This window comes from Dreissena polymorpha, chromosome 11 (assembly GCF_020536995.1).
Source record: "Dreissena polymorpha isolate Duluth1 chromosome 11, UMN_Dpol_1.0, whole genome shotgun sequence".
Taxonomy (NCBI): Eukaryota; Metazoa; Mollusca; class Bivalvia; order Myida; family Dreissenidae; genus Dreissena; species Dreissena polymorpha.
Genome location: NC_068365.1, coordinates 77865759 through 77886466, shown reverse-complemented (window position 1 = coordinate 77886466; position 20708 = coordinate 77865759). Strand labels below are relative to the sequence as shown.

The following is a 20708-nucleotide window of genomic DNA, read 5'->3' as shown; positions in this document are numbered from 1 at the left end:
GTTCATAAAAATTATTCATACACTAATTGTTTGTGTATGTGTGTAGGTGTTATTGTGTTATTTTAAAAATTTGAGATATATGTAACCACATATTAGTACGTGATGTAAAATGCTAAGGGATAACAGGCCATCTAGTCCTGAGTAGTATATGAAAGTATGATACTTTTTAACAAGAAATTGACAAACACAATATCGACTTTCATTGTGTTTCGCTGATTTATGTTTATTTAAATGAAATCGTAAAAAAGTTGTATCTCAGTTATACTCTATTTAAATACTTATAATCTTATTGGAAAATAATGTATTGGTTCTTTTGTTACACTTGTAGTAGGGTATATGCTCATGAAATAGACGATGGACTTTCGCTTTATAGTTTATACATTTTTGGAATGCAAAACAAATTCATGTAATGTGGACATTTTTTTTCCAATTCAATACTGAAATCGTTTTCGTGCCCTATATTCAACTCTAATTTAAAATGCAGACTGTTGTCAAATGCAACAATGTGTTGTCGTATTCCAACTAATGTCCCTATCTACAAATAGCCTAAAGCTATAGAACGATTAGTTAAACCGTTTTTCAAAGCAGTTGCACATCTGGTTTCCTGTATCCGTCAGGTTCTTAAACTTAAAACCGTCTTCTGAAGAATATTGTGTCATGGGTCAATGCTTTTGTGTAAAATAAATAATATGTCGCAATCAAACAAATACATGTATTCACAATGGTGTGACAGTGTGACAAAATTACTATTCTTAAGTTATAAAATCATATGCATCTTCGTGAATACATGTACAGTTTACATGTCTTTTTTACATGTACATGTTCCTTGTAAGTAATAAATGGCGAAGTGATGTAAAATGGTTTCTCTTTGATTTGTAAATGTATTTTACATTTGATTGATCGAACAGCAATTGTGAAATTAAGTGTTGGTGTGCGTATATAATTATAATAACAGCAACACTATTTATAAATGCAAAAGCTTGTTTTCTGATGCAATTGAAACTACAAAACCCTTGAACGACTTACCAAATTAAAAATCAAAGTTTTAAAAAGTAAAATACAGTTATATGAAATGTCAGTTAATTGCAATTAGAACCATGTAATATTTACAAACGAAAGGCGACTTTGAAAGAGTGGAAGACGTTATCATTCTTAGCATTTACATCGAATGGCTAAATGCCTTTTTCCGTTTTAATACTTCAAATATCGATAGGCATATGTAATGTAATCATGCATTGAACGTTATCTTTACAAATCAATACGTTATTTGATCGTTTGCAGCGAGTAAGAATGGTTTATGCTAAGAAGCAGTCAATCATTAAGATGACATCACTAGTTCCTTGAACTAAAAACCACTTTAATGTTCGATATTCAGGCGCTTTGTCATTAACATTACGTCAGTGGATACCTTCGTTGTTTAGAACTGAATATGAGAAAATGCAACTTGTATGAACAGTCCAGAAAAACTGCCATTCTGATAACAGAAAGACATGCTATTCATTTATGAGTAAGACAAGACACGCTATTGCTTGAAAAAAACATGTGAATTTTTTTATATCAGGTTGCAAATAGCATGATAATTTGCTGTTAGGACAAAAACTAAGTGTGATGTAAACACTTAGAACGTCATTGTGATATAATTTAATCAGAACAAGTAACTGATACTAGACATTATCTACCACGTTACACACATTTTACACACGTTCTACAAGAAGATTGTTCGTTTTCTTGATTAACGCAAAGGTCAACACCACAAAAGTGCTATGTGTAATATTTATATTCTAAATCCTTTTTCTCCAGTAACGATCTCTTGCGTCTGAAGTCAGATTTTTTGTACAGTTCCGATAATGGTCTTATCCGCTAGGAATATTGTATATAAAAACAAAATATTTATGTATTGATAAATGTGTCTCTGCAGTAGTCATATTTTGTTTTGTGTTACCTCGCAAATAAAAAACAAATAAAAAATTTAATGTAGTTCAAATAGAAGCATATTATAAATTTAAGTGCTCTTATTCGACGCTTTATTAATCAACGTTAAGTTTACTCCTTAACCAGACCCGCACGTTACGTTAAAGCATAATTTAACTAAAACGGTTTTGTTTTTCGTTTTTTATTGTGATTTCGTTGAATTCAATTTTCAGAATCGGAATTCGATGTCATAGTGATTAAACCAGTGTTTAAATGTATTTTTCGAAAAATGTAGTTCAGTACTTCGAAACAAATTGAGCCTTGTTCTGAGAAAACTGAGCTTAATACATGTGCGTAAAGTGTCATCCCAGATTAGCCTGTGCAGTCCGCACAGGCTAATCAGGGAAGACACTTTCCGTCTAAACTTGATTTTCGGTAAGGAGGGACTTCCTTGAAACTAAAAATACCATTAAAGCGGAAAGTGTCGTTCCTGCATTAAGCCCTGTTTTCTCAGAACGCGGCTCAATTGTAAACAAAATATTCAAGGCAATATTCCCTTGTGACAATTAGTATTTGCGAATACGAAAACGCTCGCCAGTGTTTAAGTTTAAAGAGATGCTTAATAGCTAAAAAAGAAACGCTTACCGTAATGAAATAGTTAAAGAATAAAGTGCGATGCTTTTAAGAGTCCATTTAAAAAGCAATTATCACCGTCATTCATGAGAGTGGCACTTATAGGGGAAATATTTTATTTGATTTCAAAAACAGATTGTAATTAAAGGTCGTTTAAATTATAATGCAAAGGAAAATGCATATGTGTCGTGTTCTGAGAAAACTGGGCTTAATGCATGTGCGTAAACTGTCGACCCACATTAGCCTGTGCAGTCCGCACAGGCTAATCAGGGACGACACTTTCCGCTTTTATGACATCTTTCGTTTAAATGAAGTCTCTTCTTAGCAAAAATCCAATTTAGGCGTAAAGTGTCGTCCCTGATTAGCCTGTGCGGACTGCACGGGCTAATCTGGGACGACACTTTACGCACAGGCATTAAGCCCAGTTTTGTCAGAACGCGGCTCATATTATGTTGAGTACACGTTATTGAAACCATACACATCTTATACACTCGATAGGTCGTCAATTTGTATTTTGCAGACTGAAGTAGTTCTATGTACTTTGCTGGAAAATCTTAACTCTGATAACATATTTGCATGCTAGTCGTTTTATGTACACAATCAGCTTAAAATCTAAGCACTCTGCAGGACGCTAATGCCTCACCTAAAAAAAAAAACAACTAAATATATGACCTTGATGCGTTCAAATGTTCATGACTATATGTCATAAGAACGAATGAAGATGTAGATGTAAGCTTAATAGGCTCTAAGATCATTTAACAGTTTAAATGCATATTCACATTACGGAAGGATACATCGATATTTGATGTCGCAAACTCAATAATCTTGAAAACTGTTGTTTATTATCATTTATTTCAAAATTGCCTCCATTCACAGATGAATAACACATTAATAAAATTATTTATGCGTTTTCCGTTTATTTGTCCGTTTACTTTTTTGACGATGCTGCGAAGCAGCTCGTCTAAGTTATCATACCGTGAAAAAAATCTTCACAATGGCGACCTATGTAAAAGACCGAGCCAGTCCGATTGAGATAGCTCGATTTTTCTTATCGGCATACTTCGCTGATCATCATTGATAAAGGTAAAGGAAGCTCAGCTATAAATAGGACAGCATATTCTGGGGAAAGGTTTTAATAATATTTTGAATACGTTAATCAGTTATATTCAATCCATTATATGTTTATAGATCAATGAAACAACTATGCATTTTCTGTATTGTATTTGACATTAGTCGTGATTCTGTAAATAAATTGCGAATGAAAACGTGTATAATTAACGTTTAACGCGATCATGAGAGTAAAGAAAACGAATTATTTCGAACCTGACATTTGTAAACGTTAAAGAGAGTATGGTGTATCAACAGCATAATAGCCGTGCAATATATATGAAACTCGCTTTTATGCGTGCTCTCTCATTTTGCATATTTAATAAACTTTTCAAACAGAAATTAAAGAGCCACATCAGTGCACACACTATGTTTGATAATTCATTCGTTTGTTGGATATTGTTTTATGTTTTAAACACATATTAGGTCATATCGCGGAGATTTAGTTAACCTTACCATGTGTTCATGGGCGAACTCACGTATTCGACTATGTGCTCATACTTACTTTCGGGAATCATCATGAAATTATTGCCGTACTTAACGAACAAACATGCCTAAGCTTATTGAATTAGAGAAAAAACAATAAGCGAGAACAATTATATTTTCATGCACATGTGCATGTGAAATCACGTCCGTACACATAACATCATTAACTTAGCAAAGGAAACAACGAAATATAAAGTTTGGTATGATATACATGTGAAATTAAAGAGCATGGTGTAATTAAAGATCGTGTCAAGTTTTGAATATATCTGCTACATAATGTAATGTTATAACCCACAAACATTTTACTGTAACATAACGTTTTTTAAGATAAGTGGTACAGAAAATACACGTCGAAAATCTTTTTAAAGATATTTCTTGTTATATTTGATCGAGAATGTAAGCCGCCTCCGAGTTTCGGTGAATTGGTCAAGTTCCCCACGTGTACTACTTACCCGTACCCCCAGAAAAAAATTCGTACCCAATTTTTTTCGTACCCAATTTGTTTTTCGTAACCAAATTCTTTTTCGCACCCAAATTCTTTTTCGTACCCAATTTTTTTTGTAACCGAATTTTTTTTTCGTACCCGTTTTTTTGGCATAATTTTTGTACCCAAAATTGTCGTACCCATATACACAATTATGGTGATGTAGATAAACTTAAATTGATGCTTATATATCCATCCTCTTCAAATGCATCGTCACACCAGTACTGTCAGTACTTTGATTTGAAACACTTTCTCGTACTTTTCTTTAAAAAAGTTTCACACGAAGTTTGTTGAATACCTTGTTACAGAAGTGATCAATATGTAAATGCATTGCACCAAATACCGATGTATTCACTAGGAATCTGAATTAGACTGTCAACATCAAACGTAAATAAATATTATGTTTTTCTCATTCAAAAATGTCCGTGTGGTTCGTAAGTGAACACTGGTGTTCATGTACATTATGATGTCAATCAAATTAGTTACTCGTCTAGGCAGTGATCATATTTTTAAAGACAGCGCAGTTTACCATCTTTCCCTCACCTTTAATCGTTTTACCTTAAATAGATATATAGTTGGAAATGTGACAAATAATTAAATTATATAGCACATGTTATAAAGAAATGTTATACATACATTTTGCTGTCTATTTAATAAATTCATTGTCACTTGGAATATTGGGACACAGGCATATTTTGCCGAGTCGGGTTAATGTAAGTAAGTGACAATCAATAAACAAAACAGGCCATTCATAAATATAGAATTCAAGAAACATTATTTTGAAAGCATTTATTATTTAACACTCAGATTTCTTTCATTTAAAGGGGACTTTTCGCGTTTCGGTAAATTGACAAAATTAAAAGAATTTGTTTCAGATTCGCTAATTTTCGTAATACTAATAGTTATGATATTGTTGTAAGGAAACAGTCATATTGAACATTTACCATGCTCTTAAATATCCATTATATGCATCTTTTGACGATTTAAAAAACCTGAAAATTATAAAGCGTTGCAACGCGAAATGATTGAATAATTTGTAGAGTTCTGTTGTCGTTATTTTTTGTGATACTACGAGGATTGCTTCTATGAAGTATAAAATACATACTAACTGTATCAGGACGAATGGCTGAGTGAGCTAAGCGATGGATTTTTACTCCAGTGGTCAGTTGTTCGAGCACAGTTGAGGGTTACTTTTTTTCTTTCTTTAATTTTATTCTTGTCTTCCTACTGGAGCTTTTTAGATCTAATGCTTAAATTTATCAATATAAAGCATTTAATGACAAACTTCAATACTTTCCAAAATCTGTCAAAAGGCCCCTTTAATGTTAGTCAAATGACCGTTTGCCTATATAATACAGGACAGCGCATACGACACAACATTAAACAAAGATTCAACATTTGGTCACCTTATTGGAAGGATTGATGCAATATTGCGGCGTTTGAACCGGCTAAAGACATGTAAATTTCACACGCAGCCCTTAATACATCCCAATAATATCACGTTCTTAGACAAATTACGATTTGACAGCAATTTTGTCCACAACAAAAGAGTGTCCGAACACATGCATTGTACGCCTAAACAACTTTTTCGTGAGCAATCAGCTTTTGCGTAAATTCATTTTCTTCCAATGAGATGCATTACGAGTGATCGCGTGTGTGAATAAAAAAGACTACATCTGAACATTTTTTATTCAATGTTTAGTTATGTATGCATGGCAGTTAAAGGGGCATTTTCACGTTTTAGAAAATTGACCAAAATTAAATATGAATGTTTCAGGTTCACACATTTTCGTTGTAGTTATTATATTTGTGAGGAAATAGTTATACTGAACATTTACCATGCTCTAAAATATCCACTACATGCATCTTTTGACGATTTAAAAACCTGACAATTATAAGGCGTTGAACGCGAAACGATTGAATAATTCGGACAGTTCTGTTGTTGTCTTTATATTTTGTGATACTACGAGGATTGCTTATATTAAGTATAAAATACATCACTCATTGCATGAGCACGGATGGCCGAGTGGTCTAGGCGATAGACTTTTACTCCAGGGGTCAGTGGTTCGAGCTCAGTTGATGTTACTTTTTCTTTTTTTCTTTCTTTAATTTTAGTATTGTTTTATTTTACTTGATCTTTTTAGATACACTGTTTACATTCATCAATATAAAGCATTTAATGACAAACTTCAATACATGCCAAAATCTGCGAAAAGGCCCCTTTAAGCGCATCTCAATTGTGCCCGTGGGCAACTAAGAATGACAGTATTTGAACAGTTTCGTCGTGTCTTCAATTATTAGTTTATTTATGCATGTCAGAATGCATTTGTTTGAAGTAACTGTTTAATGTAAATAGCACAACATGCATTGCATCTTGAAATATCAGATAAGGAGGTCGAAATCGGAACAAACTTGTTAGTTTCAAATTATTTAATCTCACATGGTAATGTTTTATTTCATTAAATATTTTTAGTTTGTTGCCGGAATTGTCATGGTCGGGAGTTATTTTTATTTTAACTTTAATACATGACAGTTAAGCCTCGTATTATTGCCATAAACGCAACTTTTTAGCTATATAATCTTAACTTAAAGCTATTCAAAGTGTGTGTACGCGAACCATATACACACAGTAAACATACGATATAACGCACAACTGACGTCTAAAAATTCTGAATAGCCCTGTTGTAATTCGTTAGGTTCTACGTTCAATGGGTTCGAACCCGGCGATGGCATTGTCTGGTAATCATCGTACTCTTTCAAGAAGTGAAGCAAGTGATGTGTTAATGCAAAGAGCTGCCTACATTCGTCTTAAAGATATTAAACATGTACCTACTTTTCACTTCGGGTTTTATTTCTGCTTTTAAAACCATTCTCTTGGTATTTCAGTCACCAAACGATAGCATTAACTTCATGATTAAAATTTAATTATAATCACGTCGCAACTCGGAAAGCCTGAGAGTTACATACTTAAAGTTCAGACTTTCATTTTCTGTTAAAAGTTAACATCAATGACTCAAGATTTAATTATAGCAGTTTCTGTTTTTCATTTTCTAGTAATTTATTTTCGTGTTGTACTTTTTATTGTTCCTTCGACCATATTGTAATTGTTCAATACAGGGTTTTGTAATGTAGGCAAGCCACACTTTGATAAATGTATTATTTACATCAACTACATTTATATATTACTTTTTGTATGTTTTATATTGTTTAGTATTGTTTCTTATGGTGTTAAACTGCGCTTTAAACTCATATTTGTGGTACTAAAACATAGATACATTTAAAAAGAGCAATATATAAGTAAGTTGTTATATAAAATAACTTTATTAAGAATAATTAAATTATGCTACATGTAAAGAATTCTTGGCAGTTGTTGGTAACTAAAATTTAAGATTGTTTATATGAATGTTATACCCCCGTGTAAGACTGTGACTTCTGCACCAAATACAATAAGCAAAAATATTATGGAAAAAAATAAATAATTGATAGTCACATAAGAAAGAGTGCAACAAAAGGCCATGCCAGCTACATTTAGATAGAAACTAAGACAAGAAACATGTTAATAAATTAATAATATAAAATTAGTAAGACATGGCCTCAAGAAACATAGTCAGGCAAAGAAATCCTTTCGCCTGTCGCCATCTGCCAGTCTTTTTTGCAAATGCCTTTTCAATGCAGTACAATAAATGCATCACAAGATTGAACAACAAAGAATTAAACTTGGATGTTATTGATACATCATACAACAAGCATTTACCGATTTAACTTCCTATCAAAATCAGGTATCTTGTTCATGCATTACATTTATATTCGAATGCATGGTAACATCGACCAAACTATCGCATTAATAAGCAAGCCCCTGTTTTCTAACATTAAGAAAAAATAGTACTCGGGAAAAGGGAGTAGTGAAAAATAATATTGAAGAATATCTTGAAAGATACACGCTTTATTTTTCTTTAAACAGCGGAGTTACATAGTTTGGTGACAAAAAGCCTAAAATTACGAAACATGATGTCAATACAAGTATACATACGGTCGCTTACACTAACGTGGTTGTTGTGAGTTTTGATACAATGCCGTGTCAAATAAAGAAGCGTTCAAAACGTTGCTTATCCTGTAATAATCAGGGTATCTTATAACGATAAAAAAATACATTTAATACTAGCATCACATTCCATTTTCAATTGTTATACTCGTGCTCATGTTTTAATGCATTTATATATAGCAATATACAATAGCTACAATAGTAGTTTATCGCAGAACAACTATGACAATTTTATAAAATGCTACATCTTCAGCGGAAGTTTATTTGGTCGCATACAGTTTTTTACTTATTATTTTATGTCATTTTTTATTTATTATATTATCCACACATTTTTTGAAATATTTGATTCAATTTGACATTTTTTTTCTTAAATGACAGGAATATTACTTCAACAAAACTCAACAAGACTGTAAATAAGTATTTGAAAAAAACACCATTAAATATGACCCCCGAGACGATTGATCTATAGTACAGCTCACGACTGGAAGTATCAAATACTTGAAGAATGTTTTGCATGACAGAAAGTCGCCCTTGCTGCGAGTCAATTAAACTCATAGACACTGTTGATGTCACGTCATCATTTGATTTATCTGCAACTTAATTTTCGTAAAAAACATCCTTAATATGTTAGACGTCATCACTTAATAAATGAGTATAAGGTATTAGGTATTCAACCCTTATACAAAAACAAATTGCACTTCAATTCAGAGCACAGAGTTCTCAAGTGAAGAACAATAATTGTTTAAGTCACACGAAATGCGGGGATAAATTATGAAATAATATGCTTAAACAAATGCGTTGAATATTATTTCATTTTTATTAATTTTGTATTGTTACGCTTGCAACTTATGGCCATATTTCAATCCTATATACTTATATTTGTCTCTATTGCAAAACATTTATATAGATACATGCAGATAATTATGGATTAAGATACATGTTCATACATTAAAGCATATATTTAAATGTATCATATGTATCATATTAAAATTATGCAAGTGATTATAGTATCGATAGCTGTCCCACAGTTAGCTCCTTATGTGAAATATAAAACATGCAATCAACAGACGAGGGATTGTTAACGTACCATATCAAGTCACTTCAACAGACGAGGGATTGTTAACGTACTATATCAAGTCACTTCAACAGACGAGGGATTGTTAACGTACCAAATCAAGTCACTTCAACAGACGAGGGATTGTTAACGTACCAAATCAAGTCACTTCAACAGACGAGGGATTGATAACGTACCATATCAAGTCACTTCAACAGACGAGGGATTGTTAACGTACCATATCAAGTCACTTCAACAGACGAGGGATTGTTAACGTACCATATCAAGTCACTTCAACAGACGAGGGATTGTTAACGTACCATATCAAGTCACTTCAACAGACGAGGGATTGTTAACGTACCATATCAAGTCACTTCAACAGACGAGGGATTGTTAACGTACCATATCAAGTCACTTGAATCGCATTTGTATTACGTCTGAGACAGTCGACAAAGAGATGACAGAAGGGAGCAGTAAGAAGGCCTACAGAACCCTCAAGACCCTAACGAAGACCAGTCAGCCCAAGGCCAGTGTTATATCAAGATGTTGACGGGAAGTTTCTTACCGAGAGTGCCGCAGTCCTTAATAGATGGGTTGAATACTGCAGTGACCTCTACAACTATCCGCTTCAACACCAGATGTGGTCTGGTAAAATAGATGTTTGTGGATACAAAATGCTCGTTTTTATTATGGTTTTAACATGGTACCATTTTAGTGTTCGTGTGACGTATGAATAGATATATTCGCATGAAATTAGCATGGAATTTATTGTGGTCACCAATAAATAAAAACGAGCATTTTGTATCTACAAACATCTATGTAATCATACGACATCTAGCGTTGAAATTGTAGCTATTGCTGTAAGGAATACTGATTGTTAAGGTGTAAACTTTATTTTACGAAATACTTTACGAAATTTTCGTTGTTTTTGAGCGTTATAGAGACTTTAAGGCAGGACAATCTCCAGGAGTTGACAACGTTCTTTCCTTCCGAGCTGATTAAGCACGGAGGAGAGTCAACGACTGCAGCATTGACGGCATTATGCCAAAAGATCTGGGAGGAAAAGAAATGGCCCAAGGAGTGGACCCAGTAAATGGTCATACCCCTAGCTAAAAAGGGCAACCTCAATTTGTGCGAGAATTACCGCACCATTAGTAAAATCAGCCATCCCAGCAAAGTCATGTTACGCAGTATCCTTAATCAATTTAGAGAGTAAGGCCGAGGAACTACTGGCCGAAGAGCAGGCTGGATTCAGATCTGGACGGAGCACAGTGAAACAGATCTTCAACTGAAGAATCATCATTGAGAAACACCTGCTTCACCAACGTGACCTCTTTCACATAAAAGACATCTCCGCATCTCCAATACGGAGCACAAGACCAACGAGAATATCCGGAACATGACTGCAACACTTGTTGGTCCACAAGAGCCCCTACTGGCGACCGTCAAACGACGAAAGATGGCTTGGTTTGGACACGTCAAAAGGCCGTCTCACTTTGCAAGACTGTTCTCCAGGGCACGCTAGAGGAAGGTCGACATCGAGGCCGTAAGAGGAAAAGCTGGATGGATAATGTAAAATAATGAAACTCCCTTCCCATGGATGAATTACTCTCAGCAGCATACAACATACCAATCTGGAGGAGGGTTTCTGTATCGTCGTCCCTCATTTACCCTCAACGGCCAAACCGATAAAGGGATAGATGATGAGTAAAGGACTTCAAATAGTGCTTCTAAAGTCATTAATATTCAGTGTATATGTCACTTTGATTGCCATTCATGTTTTAAACTTTGTTAAGATTTGACGTTATACAACCACCATTTAGCACCATTTCCAATTGATATTGCCAGCATCATGGCAACAAAAGTCGTTTAGAAAGGCGAACAAAAGGTTAATGTTACAAGAATGTATAGATTTATATATTCGGGAAAATATATTTTCTGCCGCTTTGTGTTTTAAACAATTGATCTGTCTTGCTACCGATACAAGTCATGTATCGTATTCCAATTAGAAGTCTCTCCGGCGGGACAAAGAACGTTACGATGACGTATCCGTTCAAGTTTTTATCATAAGGCAAACACGGTCTGACAATCGGCCATTGAATTGACTCCAAGCAATTCATCCACTAACAATAATTCCAATCCTAAACAATTTACACAATATTCCACGTCATCACATTTAAAGCATTGCTGTGCGTTGATCGTTTATGTTTTAAGTACCATTATTTCTTCGGATATTGAATACAAATGAGTTCCGATTGGTTAACAATCACTATGAACAATAGCTGTTTGTCTGGACAACATCATGTGAAGTCGTAATGATCCTTTTTATATGAGCGTTCTGTAAAGACATTAAGCACTCAATGGCCCGTCGTTTTTCAAGTACTTCGGTTGTTTTTTTCTGTTAATAGGGCCAGTCCTAAGCAATTAAACATCAATACCAACAAATATGAATATCGCGTATCACGTATTGAAACCTTATACTAATGGCATTTTACAAGTTGGAATGGTAATTGATATGAATATCATTTACATACGGGACATTGGTCGATATTAACGGCCTTTTTAAAAGATACCAAACGATGTCTTAAGAATGAAATCAACGGTAAGGCCCCGAAGGTATTTCCATATTCAGGGCGATGCTATTGTGTCCTCAAACCGGAAAAAAAACAAATTCAATCCAATAAAAAGACCAGCAGAGTGGAATGTATTAAAAAGGAATGCACAGTAATCTTCAGACATGCAACAAAATATCAACACGCAAAAACGAAAAATAACGTCTCAAAAATTGAAAGATATCAATCGAACTTCATAAACTAGTCAAAAACTTGTATTCATATTCATCGATTATTAGTTTTAAATGGCCGGTTACTTACATATTGTTTAAATACGCTCATATGTTGAAAGTCTGAATGGCCCAGAGATAGCGCCTTATATTTTTCTATTTCACGCGGGTTCCATTCCCGGAGAAGTCATTGGTAATATGTAGAGCATCTTCCTCATTCAAGCGGTCGATAAACTGAGTTGCTTAGTCGAAGAGCCATCTAAATTCGTCGGTCTGGTTTACGGATAAAAAAGTTGTAATTTCTTTACAATGCCGTTTTTTATTTCTCCATTTAAAACTATTTTGCTGGATTTTCAGTAACCCAACGATAGCAATTAACTTCATATTTAGAATTTAACACCCTTATCAATTCGCAACTCGCAAAACCTGCGAGTGTAATAATTACTTACAGACTCTCGTGTCCTGTAAAAACACAAGTTACGTCCATGACCCAATTCTTGCATTAGTGTTTGATTGTCATATTCGTTTAATTCGTTTTCTACTTATAAAGTGTATTATTCGTTGGCCTTCTAACGATCATTTTTACGCACGCCGATATGTACTAAATGCATGATGTACAGCAATGTTTACTTAAATGTAGTTTTATAATTTGTGTAAATTTGATCTTTCCAACTCATGAACCAAACAAAAACAAGATACAAAACAAAAAAAAACATATGCAGATTAATAGTGCAAATAAGCACCGACAGCTGAATCGGAAAAGAAAAACAAGTAAGTTAATGAACATGTTAATAAGCAAACCGCAAATGTGGATCAAAAAAGGAAGAATGAAACTGCATAAATATTATCAGGAAAAAACATATTCAAGCCATCCGCTTGTCTTTATATCAATGCAAGTGACCAAAAAGCTTCAACAAGGCAGTGCAATAAATAAGAAACAGCATTGCACATAATGTGAGTATAACTGTGGTGTTAATTATGCCTCTTACAACAATCATTTTGCTATTCTACTTTGCTAGAAAATGTAACTTTTTCATGAATTTCCATGCATTATATGTATACTCGATGGCATGGTAACATCGACCAAACCAGCCGCATTAATAAGCTACTATGAAATTGCTCTGAACGTTTAAAGGCTGTATTGGAATCTTTATCTTAACGACTTTTAATGTTTCATAAATTGATATAATTTCAGCGGATGTTTGCATGATCTCATTAAGTTAGTGCCTACTTTTCTCATTTAATATAAAGTGTAAACCTATTTCATAAGTTATACTTGACTAATAATGAAGACAAACTGTGAAATCTTTCATTTTATTTGAAATATTTCAAATCATATTCTGAAATGACAGGACTTTTGTTTGAACAATACACAATCAAACTTTTATAACGCATTTGAAAAAAACAACCTTGAATAAGCCCGCAATTGATCGTTAGTATCGCCCACGACTGGACTTTATTTTATCTTTAAGTATCAATAACTTGACGCATTTATTGCATAACAGACGGTCGACCTTGCTGCGAGGCGATTACAAATATTAACACTGTTGATAACCTTTAAACCAACACAAATTGCTCTTCAAATGAAAGAGCGTGCAAGACGATAAAACTTGTTTAAGTCACACGTAACGTGGCGATTAAATTCCAAATAATATGCTTAAACACTTAATTTGAACATCACCCATTTATAATATTTTTTATATTTTAAATAAATTTTCATATTTTAATCGTTTAAACTGACAATTGTCGGCACCAATTTATTGATGTATTTGTTAATTATATATTTAAATATTGAAATCAGAAACCCAATTTATTATACATAGCTTATAATGGATCGCAATGTTCGAAAACTTCAGCATAGTCACAATGTCACCTAATAAATAGTTATATGGCGTACTTGGACATTAGACAAATCTTTAATTAATATCTTAACAAAAATATCTCACTTAACAATTCAACTATCAGCGTTAAATACGTCAGTTGGCATTGCCCACATGACAATTGTCATAGATTTTCTGACTAAGGAAGATTTCATGGTACATGTTTAATAATGCGAAATAAATTGGGGAAAAATGTTATAACACATATTTGTAAAAGCACGATGCCAAATTATAAACACAGATTATAAATTTCGTATGAGTACATTGGTATCATTACGATATAGAGCAGCAGCATCATGTGGCGTAATCCGCTTCGTTTATTTAAGTTATATATGCCCTTGTGGTTCACTGGTCCGGATATATGGCCATGGGTACAGAAAGAAAATTAACAGTCTAAATGATGGCAATGGGTACAGGAAGAAAATTAACAGTCTAAACTCTAAATGATGTTAAATGAAGGTGATCTTAACTTTAAGTATAGCAATGCTAACGTAACGTTATGAGAAAGTATAGTCCACATGCATACAGAAACTGTACACGGCAAGTCTAAATATGCTTTAAACGTGTAATTGTTAGATTTTAACACAATCAAACATAGGACTGAATTTAAAAATCACGAATTTTATTATTCTCCCAGACGTTCTGGGTAAGAATATTGTCCATACAACACGCGGCAATATTTAGAATATTGTCCATACAACACGCGGCAATATTTAAAATATTGACCATACAACACGCGGCAATATTTAGAATATTGTCCATACAACACGCGGCAATATTTAGAATATTGTCCATACAAAACGCGGCAATATTTAGAATATTGTCCATACAACACACGGCCATATTTAGAATATTATCCATACAACACGCGGCAATATTTAGAGCACATCGCGAAGATAAACATAATTTATGCGGGCTCGAAACAGCCAAAGCAAAGCAGGTATGTACCATCTCTGTATTCACCTGCTCAATAAAACGATTTTAGTTTACGCTGTCAAATTTCTGCGATCGTAAACATTGACAACCGACTTTATAATGCTTATCTGCCAAACTTTACAGCCGACTAATTCGTTGCACTTACATATATTCGCATTTATATAAGTACAATCATTAGATCGGATATGTGTGCTGATTTACAGTTAATATTATCTCTTGTCGGCTATGTGACATCACGCGTATTCCTGCTCTGGCATAGACCGGACAAATTAATTTGGTCCCGAGTGAATTATATGGCGTTCATTATAGCGTCTTAAAGAGGTTACAGAAAACCTCTGTAATGGCGTTAATACCTCAAAACACGCAAAGCTATACAGGGAACATAAAAGCTTCATTTACAGAAATATTAATGGTCTGATATCCACAAAACGGGGAACGCTTTTTGACGCTGCTCCAAGTAAAATATTTAGTGCAGTCACACACAATATAAAGAATACGTGTGTTTCTTTGTGACATCGCGTGATTATTTCTGAATGCCAACATCCTTAAATAAATAAGTATTGTAACTTCATTTTACTAAGGATATTTTTGACAGACATAAAGTGACCTGAGTCGTCCGAAAATGGTTTCTTACAGTATGCGCCATAGAAATTGCAGCCCAGTTTGCGCATCCTCGCAGTCTTGTGAGGAGCTGGCATGCCAGCTCACAAAGCATCGGAACACTGTGTGGCTTTATAGCGGACAGGAAAGGTCCTGACAAGACCGCGCGATTGAGAAGACAGGTTTTGTAGCTACGTTGGCCGCATAAGACATAAGACCCATCATTGCATTAATCGGCTTAATTTAAATATTGATTAGATGTTTGTATTGTCTGTATCGTATAATTCTATATTGTTGTAACTTTATCTAATGTCCACATACTGTTTAGTTGTATTACTTGCATTTAAACATTTTAACATTTAAAAGCTCTTCTTGGACGATGTTTAAATGATAAGCAAGAAATGGATCGAACGTATCAAACAAATCTTATACTGTGATGAACGCATAGTTTTACCCGAGCCTGAAATAAACTTATTCTGTGTGATATTTCTGTCAAAGTAAAGTATATCAAACACACACCAAGGGATTATTATCACGAGAAGCACTGTTGTATTATTTTCTTGTTGTCGTTGTCAGGACTCATTTGTTACCTGGCATGAAAGTCGATGACCGTAGACTCGGTGATTTTGCACTGATGACATGTCACGAGTTAATGTCCACTTTTATCGCACGTATGGATTAGTACATCATGTCACATGTCAATGTTGATTATTTGTATTGAGACACACGTTCAAAAATGTTTATATGATCAATAAGTAACTTGGCGATTTAAATATGCAGAAAGCGTTCAGTAAGAAAGGCAGCGAAAATGTATTTGCAAATAAGAAAGGACTGTTAATTCTAAAGAAAGAACTGTAAATTCTAAAATACAATAAAGTTTCTAAATATATTGTTTGCAAATACATGGGAAGTGGGAAGCTCAAAAAATCCATCTTTTTTCGAAACAAGTATTCAAATACGTGTATTTAGTAAACGGTGACATATTTATTTTGTTTAACCATCAAAAATTACGATTGACCATGGAATGACGTTTTAAAGCCACTAATATAGCATCAAAAGCCAGCGAAAACAATTAATGCTGACGTACATGATAAACGAGGAGGAACTTACCCATACCAATGTAAATTAAGCAATTTTTTTGAACATTATTATCGTTAAAAATCAGCTTAAATCAGATGCCAAAAAGTATTGAACATCGATGACGTAAATGTCTATTGTGTGAACAAATACTGTAACGATGACGAAATCGTTCAAACAATAAGCATTTAGCAAACACGGCCTCATATATTGGCCAGTGTACTGACTCAAAGCAATTCTACCCAACCCTAACTACGTCATCATATTTCACGTTTTGTTTGCATTTTTTATCTTGAGTGTTTAAAGTGTCATTATTTTATCAGATATTGAGTGCCATTATTTTTCGATTGACAAACAACCGTCATAAACAACAGCTATTTGTCTGACCTCCATACTCGTGACGTCATCATGTTCCTTTGTGAATTATAATAGCGTTCTGTATAGCCATTCAGGACTAAATGGTCCGTTGTTTTTGTAGAACTACGGACGATGTTTGCTGGTTAAAAGAGCCCATCCTAAGCAATTGAACATCAATGCCAGACAGACATGATTATCGTGTATCACATGTTGAAACCTTATACTAATGGCATTGTACAATTTGAATAGAACCGTAATTGATTCTAATAGCAATTACGTACGCACCAGTGGGCGAAATTAAAGGCTTTTTTAAAATATACCAAATGGTGTCTTAAGAATCAATATATCAGCAACGCTAAATTGATACTATAGTTTCCCTATTCACGTCGATGATATTGTGTCCTCAAACCGGAAAAAATAGAATAGAAATGCAAACCCTTTGCATTTACTAGACTTGGTTCCAAATAGTATATATTTCGAATTGAGAATGATCAAGATTTGGTTATTGTAGTGATATATATGACTTGACGATATGCTATCTATCAATACGCTACAAATAAAGAATCCTTATTTTTCAGCGGTTTATGCCATGGTTCTTACAGTTTGTATGGGCGATAACAAAGATATTAAGTACCTCAATGTTCAAAGAAAAGCTGGTAATAATCAAAGCGTCGAATAGTTCTAGATGCAATACATACTGAAAACGATTCATTGCCTTGCGGTCATTTAATTTTGTCTTCGTTCTGTTTGCCTTAATGTTAAAAGAACGAATATTCTTAAACCAGATTTGCTCTATTTCCATTTCTACTTTGGTTGAATTTCTTCGGGTTCTGTAAAGCTGACAATGTTCCAATTTCAATATGCTTTTTCGACATAAAAGGCGCGGTTTTGTTTATGCGTCCAAACGGTAAATATTGTTATTCTGTTAATTACTATTATAATTATAATAATAATAATAATAATTATTATTATTATTATTATTATTATTATTATTATTATTATTATTATTATTATTATTATTACTTAATAATCGGAAGTAGCCCCTCTATAATGTATTGCGTTTAGTGGTCGAATGTTAAAATTATCACTTTAAATAATAGTGCAATAAACACTTTTGTGTTTTGATATTCCCCTTCTTGTATGCGATATATACTATGCAAACTAAACATTTCGTTCTGATTTGGTAGATGTTGATCCAATCCAACTGACCACAACAATATAATTGCATTCATTGTTTTCATGTATAAGCAAAAACATAGCTTCTAACTATGCCACGGACTCGAGCGCGTTTTAATAAGCCGTAAGCTTTCGACGAAATAGAGCTAAAACATAGGTTTAACGTATAAATATATAATATTATCAAGAGTTCTTCTCTTTGACGATTTGGTCAGCCAGAATGGAGTCTTTTCTAACGCGACATTTTAAACATAATTCTTAACACGTGATTGTTTATATACAAACAACGCAGAACAATCACGTTATTTCAAAATAAACGTACGAAAAAAGCCAATGTTTGGGAAAAGAACTATCAAATAAATAGCTTCTTTAATTTGAGCTAGTGATATATAACACAAATCTACAACAAATCTTCTAATCGATGAACAAATTGATAATTGTGTTTTAAACATGTTTTCATTTGCTTTCGTACTTCTTTCGTGATTTAATTTATACTCGTAGTAAAGATATGTCTAAAATTGAACTAAACATTAAAATTATGTTTACCTCCATTTCGTACAACTACCTTTCACAACCAAATATAATGTATGGCGATTTTTTACGCAGATAAAAAACAATAACTTACTAACTAAATTAATAATATATTGTTAGAAGCGTGCACAACAAGAAAAAAAAGATATTTTATAATAAGAAAATGATATAACTTGTTCAGTAGTTATGAAAAGATGTCATGTATTGTCAATTATTAATTTAACAAATGCTGTTTATATATTCAAAACTTCTCAAGTGGTTGTGAAAATAGACATAAGAAGTCACGTGTTGGCAAATACTCTGCACGGTGTGGAGTGGGATGCCCTCCACCCACACACGCTTATTGACGAGGTAAATAAACTGTTAAAAAATGGAAAAAAATGATATAAATAACTCTTATATATTTCTCTCATTAATAACACCCATATTTTGAAAACATCTGTGTGCGATTTCAGCAAAACAAATGTTGAATACGAACGCAAGTATAATTTATTTTCCTGGTATGCTATAATTATGCTCTTGGTATCTGTGTATAAAATTTAAGCGTTCAAGATCACAAAATCCTCTATATTAGTGCATTTAAAATAAAATTATTAGGTCCATATACGTACTGGAAACATCAATATGCATAAAAGCAACTGGTCCAAAGAAATAAATACAAACTTTTTATAGTGAATTATATAACAAAGTCAAACAGACACATTCTTATGTATGTACGTTGTATGTTGTTACTTTACTCGTTTTGCACAATGACATTTAGACCCATGTGAAATATGCAAATGCGTGTACATAAATCACATCGGCTCTTTTATCTTTGCGTGTACCATAATACACAAATTTGCACGACTGCCTTTACGACTGTATAATAATAAAACATCTTGGAGATGCCTGAAAAAGGTACATACCTACGTTAAATCACATATTAATCCTATTAAATGTAAATGTAAGTCTTTACATACAATTTTACATCTATTTTTATAAGATAAGTCACTATGATCAAATTTGCACCTACCTGTAATGGCAGCTTCGACAAAGATGTTGTCAGAGGCGAGGTTGACACCACAACCATGTGCAAGCATCCAATAAATATCGCGCAGATTTGATTCATGTTAGCTATTATTTTACCTTAACGTTCAACGAGAGGAATTTAAATTAATTTTAATAATTCAGCTTCTTCTTCCCTGGATTTCAGTCTAAAATAAAAATGCCCTGTTGTCCAACTTATCGTCCTAAATCGAAAGCCAACTTAATTGTGCTAAATAATATGCTTTGACAATTCGATTTCAATGAAAGTACGGAAAAGTCTGATTGTATTTGAAGTTGAGAAGAAACGGTTCGTTTGAAATAACTTGGCGCAATTTGTATTGTTGTAAATTCCAATACTTGTTTCTCTGCGACAGACTACTTTATTTTATAGATACGCCTGCTTTTCGCATAGCCTTGGGGACTGTTCTGATTGGTCAAAATATCAATCTTGTTTTGCTTCTTTTCTTGGTAAAAATCTGCATAAACACTAGCATTCTGTTTACACAAACCATTTGTTTTGGATCTGTTGTCATCGACCCACAAAATTGTTACATCGACCATATTTTTAACAGCATGTATATGATTTGATTTCCGTTCTAGATTTTTTCACAGACTGCCTGAAATAT

General features: G+C 33.5%; 1 protein-coding gene across 2 annotated transcripts in view; it reads right to left on the bottom strand.

Annotated features, from left to right (window-relative positions):
* Positions 1-20418, bottom strand: part of LOC127851806 (corticotropin-releasing factor-binding protein-like) — a 32609-nt gene extending 12191 nt beyond the window's left edge. For both annotated transcript variants that reach the window (XM_052385694.1, XM_052385695.1), the window contains exon 1: positions 20069-20418. In XM_052385694.1, coding sequence (XP_052241654.1) covers positions 20069-20164 — 96 coding nt within the window. In that variant the 5' untranslated portion in view covers positions 20165-20418. The remainder of the gene's footprint in view (positions 1-20068) is intronic.
* Positions 20419-20708: the final 290 nt, after the last annotated feature.